The following is a 9,223-nucleotide window of genomic DNA, read 5'->3' as shown; positions in this document are numbered from 1 at the left end:
TTTCCCTCATGCTCTGCCTCATCTGGGATTACCTGAACAGCTGCACAGTCCTGTTAAAAACTTTCTGCATCAAATATATTCAAGGGATAATACTGCTTAGAGACCCAGCAAACTCTTTCTGTCAACTTTTGCACATACAAAAAGGGATGCAGGGTTTTAAACAGTCTGGGTATCTCAGTGCAGCCTCCAAGGTTTTGTTTTTGGCAGGATATGACAGACACCATCACATACACCAAGCATGTAGTAGATTTTATTAAGCATAACTTTGGTTCTAAGTATTCCACCCTCATTCTTGTAATACCTTTAGTTAAAAACAATTATACAAGAGCAAATACAAAAAATATTAAATTATGAAAACAAATCCATTAAGGCTCCCTTTTTATATTTATATATATTTATATATGTACACTCAAACAAGTGCAGATATTAACAATGTTAAAGCCACAAAAATGCTAAAAAATTTACTACTATACTATCAAAAGCAAGAGTTTTTAAAAAAGTACAAAGTGGTAAGTGAGCAATTTTCAGATCACTGAAGTATTTGCTGGATTGCTTCAAAACTCATACAGCTGAAGGGCAGAGCAGGAATTGCTTACGCTCACTGCCAAGCAGATTCTTACTTGAGTAGCTGCACAGGACACTTATGGTGTGACTAACTGGCCACCTGTTGAAGGGTTGCCCAATCCTGACTTCAAATACAAGCTTTTGCCTGTCAAAATTGATATGAAGGTGGCTGGGGTTCCTACACAAAAGGATTAGCAAGATTCACAGATGTTCTAACACACACGTTGATGTTCTGTTCACACAGAGTTAATTCCAATGAAAAACAAAAATCAATTTCATGCTGTATGTACAAGGGAGTTTTCTGGCCTCCTGTGTTTCAGAAAGAGAAACTCTACCCTGGATCAGAAGCTAATGTGGGGAGAAAGCAGACTGCCTTCAGCCTTGAGGGCCCAATCCACCACACCCACTTAAGACAAGAAGGGGGTCTTTGTCCCCCACCATTCCCAGTGCCACTGATGTCACTTCACTGTGCACGTGTGGTGGGATTGCCATGATCACCAAGAGGAAATGGCTAACACTAATTGGTCTGCTCAAGCCAGAAGGAGGTTTCCTCACTCACTCCTAGACTTTTCCAGACTGAGCAGAAGGTTAATGTGAGCTGAAACCAAGAGGAAGAATGTTTGGTAGGCTGGGAACAGCTAACATGAACCATGAGTGAGGCATGGAAGGCTCAGACAGAGCTGTCTCAACAACAGGAAACAAAATCAGTGCAAGTGTTGGAATGATGTGTTGCCAGAGAAGATCCTCTCCTGCCAGGAGAAGGGAAGGACAGAGGGAAGAACCTGCAGCATTCAGGGTGTTCCTTTGTTGAGATAATACATGGAAGAGTCTTACATTTGGCCTTTGTCTTTTGTATGTCCATCATCTGAGCAGTCTGTTAGAGCATCTTCACATTTAATCTTCTAGACGTGAGTCACACTGCAAGTCTAAATCAATGGCAATATGCTTATCACAATTCAATTTACCCTCAATCTGATTATGTCCTCACAAAAAATGCCTGTATCTTAACAAATTAAAATCTGTATCTAGGAAACATTTCTAATTGTGAGTGTTTTGTCCCAAGTGCTAATCTGAAATTATATTTAAAATGTCCAATACTTACAGGAAAGGCAAAAGGAACTATAAAAACCAAACCAACAACCCTCCACCACACCTTTACAACACAAACATGCCACTGCTGATATTAATAAAAAGTGTTCTCAAACAGTTATGTCCAATGTAATTACAAAGTAGAAATTTTATTGTGTTTAGCATCCTAAGGCAAAGGCTAGGGATTAGATCCTCAGCAGGTTTGTATGAACACAGTTTCAGTGAGAGCTAGGACTGCTCCCACCAAGGAAGATGAGGATTTCTCCCCAGATTGTGAGGATATATCTGCACCCACTCACATTAGGTAAGAATCCAATCCCATAACCCCACATGAGCAATCTGTTCCCCTCTCCTCATCCCAGGCTTTCCTGGATAACTAGTAGTCATAAGCATGGAGGATCAGATTCTGTCATCCCCGTGCAAGCTGAGCAATATTTTATGTAATGGCAAGTCACCAGGGTAACTTGTGGAAAGGCAGAAGATGACAGAATTGGACCCGAAGTCTCAGTGGTAGCACACTTCCCTTCTCTCTTGAGGCTGAATGAAGGATGGGATAAAATGGATTTCATGTTATGCCTCACTCTAGGGAAAAAATTCCATTTCAGTAGATTTCAGTAAACTGGTTTGGTCTGGTTTAAACACTTCTCTACTGCAGAAACTGCAACAAGTGTCTGCAAGCAGAGAGCAGGAACTGATGGCAGATCAGTTCTGGCAAATGAGTTCAAACACTCAAGTTCAAGTGATGTGTTACCACTGTACTCTGTTCAGCATGTCCTTGGAGAAAGGCCACAACACCAAAGTAAGCAGGATTTCAAAAGGTGAAAAGTAGAAGACAGATCATTTTGCTTTGAGAGGTAAATTCACAGGTAGCACTTCACAGGCCTGTACACAACAGTGTAAGTTTACAGACAGAGATAAATCAGTCTCTGGAGTCTCCCTGTGAAAGGATCATCAGATTTTCACTCTTTCATAGCCCAAATTCTACATGCCAAACAGCAAGAAATGGGCTTTAAGGCTGCTTAACTTTTCACTGCTGGTGAATTTTAAGCATTCTCATCTTTCCCACACCTACCTATCCTAGTGGGGATGGGCAGCAGTAATCAGCACACCTCATATCCTCCTAGATTTAGTAAAAATTCCAACTAAATACAAATTATTGTGGGATATACACAAGCTGTGGGTCTAGATGGAGGAAATCTACCTGCACAGCAAAGCTTGATACCACAGGAGGATTTTTGTTCTGTTTTAAAGCAAAATATAATCTGTGTATCTCCACTAAATGAGGATCACAAGAGTTAAAGCAGTGCAACAGTGAAGGAGTTTCTCTAGTATCCCTGGTTCAAATCTCTGAGAAAGCATGTCAGCCTGGTCCATGACTCTGAACTGACAAAGACACTCCTTATCCACTGATCTCAGGACTGTATTTGGCAAGTCGATCTGTTTGCGATACTGTCTTTTTAATCCACACATCCCAGGAATTAAAAATCTCATCTTCTGTAAGTGTCAGCTGGATGCTGCTATTTTCCCTCTTGAGGGGCAAATGTGAGACAACTTGCAAAAGCCTCTCTCTGCAGGAAAGCTGAAGTCTGAGCAGGCGTTGGCTCTAGGAGTCTGGTGCTTCTGTTGCTTCCTGGACCGTCCTCCTCAAGTTGCCCTTGACTTTGACAAATTCTGGTGCATTTTCCTGCTCTTCCTGTATCTTCTGCTTCTCCAGTTCCAGCTTAAAATGGAATCACATGTTAAAAAAAAAAGTACAGAAAACACATCATTGAAATACAAGACAAAAAACTAAAGGCTTCAATAACTGGCCATGCCAAACTCTTTAAATTGCTTCCTTTCTTTGTCTCATGGAAAAGATAAAATTGCCTATCTTTGGGAGTATCTGTTCTCATAAACAATAAATCTTTCAAATCCTTGGCTCTAGCTTGTTCCAGATGTCCACCTTCGCCAGACAGACAAAAACTCTGCAAGCCCAGTACAAGAACAAGATAAAGCATTTTTTAAGAAATTCTTGGACATCTTCATTAAAGAAACAAAAGTAATTCCCTTCTCTGGCTTTTACAACAGAACAAGGAAGAATGTGCCTCGTGGGAGAACACGTGAACAGCTACTACTGAGCACACTTGCAGAACTGATTTCTAAATGTTTGGGTATGAAGTTCTGTATCTAACTTGAGCCTCTTTAAGAGTATCTGGTTTGTCTATCACAAAAAGGAATAAAAAACCCAAAAATCTTTGTTGGCCTTTAGCCATTCATTTTTGAGAGCCCATTCACTGACTTTTTTAACCAAGTTGGAGCTCCTGCCCATGCAGACACTTGGAATTTCCATGTGAAGAATGGAAATGCTCTGTGTGGCACACAGGCTCACACCTGGCACAGAAAATGGATTGCTTAGTGATCCTTAGGTAAGGCAGATGAGTTGGCAGAAAGGGAGAAAAAAAACCTTTAGTAAACTAACAAAAGTGCCTGAAAGGAGGTTTTATTTTTCCTTTTAAACAGACCAAGGTCTCCCTGATTAATGGGGAACACATACAGCTCACTTAAATAGTCTCTCCTTTGTCTCTGGTTCATGGACAAGGGACATGCCTTTCTATAAATCACAAGGTCCCTCCATGAGTCACGTTGTCAATTAATGCCATTCCTATGATGTTTACAAAGTCACAGCACTGTTTGCAATGGGCAGGCTTTCCCTCTTCTAACAGCATTTTCTAGTCTACATAATCTGTGTTGCATGGCTCAGTTTCAAATCAAATCTTCCCACAAGATGAGCCATTCAAAGCTGGGCCCTTAAGAGAGATAAGAAAAATGACAGGATGATACACTTAAAAATACAATAGCTTTCTCCAAAAATATTTCTAAACCTAATTAAAACAAAAGAACTCCAACCTATAATAAAACCCTAAAACCTATAATGATTAGATTACATGTAATTTTCAACAGTAATTATTTGGTTTAATTGATTTCTTTTGAGAAACACAGGAGGTACTGTTTTAAAGGATTTATTTATAGCATTAATTTATTTTAAAATAAATGCATTGCTTGATGCACAGTGACTTCTCTGACACTGTTTCACTGCAGAGATTTTCCTCTCAGGCACACAAAGTGCTTCCAGAGGCACAGAGACATTTGGCTGGCCCTGTGCCTGGCAAAATCCTCACCATGAGGAACTCCAACTCCACATCATCTCCATGCACAGGGTCTGAGGACTTTTTCTTTCACTTGAAAACACCAATGGTCTCAGACACTTTAAGACTACAAAAGATCTTTTAAAAGTTATCTGGTTTCTTACATAACCCAGGAGAATCAATTGATTTTAATTCATTAAATGTAATTTTGATGTACTACAGCCTAACAGCCATTCTTAGTGGATCATAGTTAGGCTATAAAAACTAAATCACTGCAGTTTCAATGGTTAAATAACATCAGTGCTCCACACACATTCCTGTTGGCTGGTGCAGGATTCATTTGACCAAAGGCAGACCTCATATGCAGTTCCTATACAGTAAGTGACAACAGGCAATTAAAGAGCATGATTTCACTTATCCTAAGAGATACCTGAATTTAACTAGGGGAAATATGCCAAAAATTGGCTGCTGCTTCTTTTCTGTCTGCAAAGGGAGCCTCAGGTGAGTAGCTCAGATGCAGGTGTGTAAATGTCTGTTATTCCTCATCTTACCTGCTCCAGTTTCTGCTGCCGTTTCAGTAGCTCTATTTCCAGGTCTGACTTCTTCTTTTGTGCTTCCTCTTCTTTTTGTTGTTTAATAACTTGATCTCGTTTCCTTTTCTCCATCACCTTCTGTAGCTCTGGTTTGTTCTGAGGTGCAAGACCCCTTCAAATTTCATGGGATGAAGCAAAAAGAGATCAGTTTCAGTTAGCAGGAATTCACACAGAATTGCAGGCAGCTTTATTGAAATCAAGTAGTTGCCTATTTAGATACATTGGGATGTAAATAAATAATTAAAAGGAAAAAACATGCAGACATCTGCCTCATTTCTAACCAGTACCCTAAGCTATAATATAAGCCATATAATCACCAACGATATTTCCCTTTAATGTGCATGCTAGTATTTCTCCTGTATACTTCATTAACCTCATCTTTAGTCTTCACTATACTCTCTTGATTCCAGAAGAATGGACTGAAAAAACCAGCACAGATCAAGACACTATCAGAGCTAGAAATGAATTTTGGACAAAAAGAATTTGTTTGGTGTCTGATAACTCAGAATGACTGTGTTCAGACAGTCCTGTGCAGGCTATTCTGCCCACAGACTTCTATGGATAGAACTAAATGAGTTTCTGCATGAACAAAACTAACAAGTGGTCCGTCACACTGCTCCTGGAAATCATGGATTGTCTCCTTTCCTTGAAAATGTGACAGCTCTACCCACGCCTGGCTGTGAAGCTATTTCCAGTGAGAGCTCCCAGGCTACACTAAACATCTCAAAGAGCCTAAGACAACAAAAATTCAGAACAAAAAAGTTGCCATCACCTTGGAGACCAGACAAAGCCTGGAGGATTCTCCCTCTGAAAAGCCTTTAGGTGCTACATGAACTGAATGTTTTGAGCCTGTTCAGCACAAATTGCTTTCCAAGCCAGCTACTCCAGAATGAGAAAGCTCATTCCTTGGGAAGATCCATGACGTTATTCATACAGGCACACACATGGGTACTCACTCCTACTTATTTTTGTGACTTCAGCGATTTCTTTTATCTCTGTAACGCTATGATGGTTTCAAAATGTGTTACAAGATTCAAAGCTCTCCCTGTTATTCAGGTATTAGCATCACTTAAGGCAGAGCAGAGAGATCTGAAATTTGTCTTTGTTATTGTTCTTTCCTGTGAAGATGATTATGTGAAAGCATCCAGCGTTAAGTTTAACATCAACCCTTTTTTATTTTAACTTTAAGAAATTCAATAATCTGAATAAGCTTTCAGAAAGTGTATTTTTACCCTTCCTACTTGCTATACATCTGTGGTTGCCTAATTATTCATTAATATGCATATCTGACAGCATGTCCAATAAAACATTAAAATGCCATTTTATGGTGGTATCTAGGAATGACTCCATATATTATGCAACACTCTCTCCCTGTACATACCCTGACAGCAAAATCAAATATTTAGCAACACCAAATGCTGTTCCCTATTTCTCATAATAGATCTCATGGTCTGAGTGCAACACAAGCTACAAGACTATGTTCATATTTTATGTTTCATGCTATTTTAATTACATTTTAGCACATAAAACTGAAGTCAGGCAGGAAAAGCTGGAGTCATTTTTTACTACTACTACTACTACTACTACTACTGCTACTACTGGATTGGTGAGAGCAGAGTCAGTGGAAGCTTCCACACTGGCAATCAGCAGTCAGAACAGCCACACACCAGAGAGCAGCTGCTAAATAACATTACTCTTGCTGCTTTTCTCACTGAGGTTGCACCACAACAAAACAGAGGCACAGACTGGTTCAGATGTGCTGTAAGAAGGGCAGAAGCTACAGGTAAATACAACCCCTCAGTCCAACCAGGTGGGGGTGGCAGATCTGTAACAGAACTATAAAGTCAATCCTGTTTCCGTTCTTATGTAAAAGGCAAAGCAACAAACTGGTGGATACTGGATTAACTGGGGTTTTGTATCACCTCCTGGTGATTGTTCTGGTTAAATTACAAATCCTAAGGCTTTGATATAGAGGAAGCAAAGTGTGTTACAACACAAGTGAGAGCTGATAGGGTTAAAACCTCTGGAAGGGGCAGCACTAATATTCTGCAAAGCTGAGGTTGACTCCTAATAAGTAAAAACAATTTAAGTGACCAGTGCCTTGAGGTAGCACCACCTGAATCCCTTTTTTTTTCTTTCCCTCCCCAAAAGAGCTGCCCTTTCTGCAAGTAAATAACTATACCACTTCTAGACCTGACAGACACTGCTCACAGTGGGCATGCAGAATGACTGGACCAGCACTAACTAATCTCTTCCAACACCTATTTCTGGCTGTTCGGAGCTGATGGATCCAAAAAGTGAAGCTGCTGCTGTCTACATTGAGTCTTCACAACAAAATAAGCAGCCTATTCAGACTTCTGTAAGAGCACTGAAAGTCCTCCACATATTTGACAGCTTGCTGTAACAAAGCAGAACAGAGCCTAAGATCTACATTACTGAAAAGCTTCCTATCAGAGCTAGTACAGTGACACAAAGCATGGAAGACTAACCCTCCTCTAAAAGATAGCAATTTTTCTGCTGGTGAAAATCCTCAAAGTATCTATTTCTGCACCAATAAATTAGAATCTAAAATTAACAGCTGCAGCTAATCAAAAGTACAATAAGAGAATAGAGGGTATTGAAGTCCACACAACTTTTCTGTGTAATAGGATATTTTCCAAAAAGAAAAGAACTCCATACTATTTAAAAGTGCTTTATGTTTTCATAAACTTAAAAGGAAAAAAATAGTCTTAATTTATTGCAGCCTCCACATCCTCTAGATTAAGATCATCAGGAAACTTCAGCTATTTTTCTTTCAATGACTATAAACTTCTCGGTGCCAGGAACTGACTTTGATGTTTAATCCCATTAACAAAAAAAAGGACAAACACCTATTTAGGCCAGTTTCTTCCAATTCAGATGGAATTCTGTAAAATATCTCTCCTTCTTCATCACTAAAGAAATGCTATATTGTGTATGCAATTCATTTAGAATTAAGTCTCTGAGCCCAGCATTTGTGAGGATTTTGCTCTTACACATAAAAAACCCCCTTCTCCCCTCAAAATACTACAATGCCAAAGGATTAAAAAAAGAAGAGAGAGAGAAAAATTGCCATAATGTGACTTCCTGACAAATCTAGTCATGCTGGAGTAGCCAAATTCATAGCTTTTTACTCTTTTTTAAAATGTCCTGGGTCTCAAAAAGTCAGAATGGCTGATACCACCAGCGTTCTGCTCAAATCCACTCTGAAATACTGTTCTTCCACTTCTATTTTATAGATGCCCACACCCTGCCTTTGAAAAGTCAATTTTGGGTTTCTTCAATGCACCACATCATCAATTGATATCATAGCTGGCTTCTGTTGGTTTAAACAAAGGAGCATCAACAGGCTTAGTGCCTTTTCCTCCACCAGGTGGTCTGGTGGCTATTTTCTTAACGTGTTTTCTAAATGACTTCTCTGTTGCTGAAGAGATTTAATAACAGAACTTCAGCTGTTTCTGGGCCTGGCGCTTGTGTCTCTGAAGTTGATGAAATGAAGACATGGTTGTTTACATCTCTAAAAGCAATGTATAGAGCAACAGCTGTGCATCCCATCCCAGAGAGGAGCAGGCAGCATTTGCAAAACACACAAAGAAACACTTGTGCAGCAGCAGAGCAGGCACCAGACTATCACACTACATTGTGAGATCAAAGAAGTAGAGAACAGTTTCATGTGAAATAAACTACATTATTTCTCTGATTTAAAAGTGGCCTCATAAACTCAGTGCACTGGGAATGGTGAAAGCCCACAGACTTTATCATCCTGCTGTCAATAGTAAAATTTTGTCAAATAGTTGATAGTGTTAAGAGTACAAGATAAATTACAGTGCCCAG

The 9,223-nt window shown here is 39.6% G+C and overlaps 1 protein-coding gene across 7 annotated transcripts in view; it reads right to left on the bottom strand.

Annotated features, from left to right (window-relative positions):
- Nucleotides 1–228: 228 nt before the first annotated feature.
- The window catches only part of FAM107B (family with sequence similarity 107 member B), a 58,882-nt gene continuing 49,887 nt past the window's right edge, over nt 229–9,223 (bottom strand). For all 7 annotated transcript variants that reach the window (XM_063397020.1, XM_063397015.1, XM_063397013.1 and 4 more), the window contains 2 exons: nt 5,330–5,483; nt 229–3,373 (listed from right to left, as the gene is read on the bottom strand). In XM_063397020.1, the coding sequence (XP_063253090.1) occupies nt 3,257–3,373; nt 5,330–5,483 (271 nt within the window). In that variant the 3' untranslated portion in view covers nt 229–3,256. The remainder of the gene's footprint in view (nt 3,374–5,329; nt 5,484–9,223) is intronic.

The sequence above is a fragment of the Prinia subflava genome, chromosome 4, assembly GCF_021018805.1.
Source record: "Prinia subflava isolate CZ2003 ecotype Zambia chromosome 4, Cam_Psub_1.2, whole genome shotgun sequence".
Taxonomy (NCBI): Eukaryota; Metazoa; Chordata; class Aves; order Passeriformes; family Cisticolidae; genus Prinia; species Prinia subflava.
This window is presented reverse-complemented; position numbering and strand designations above follow the sequence as displayed.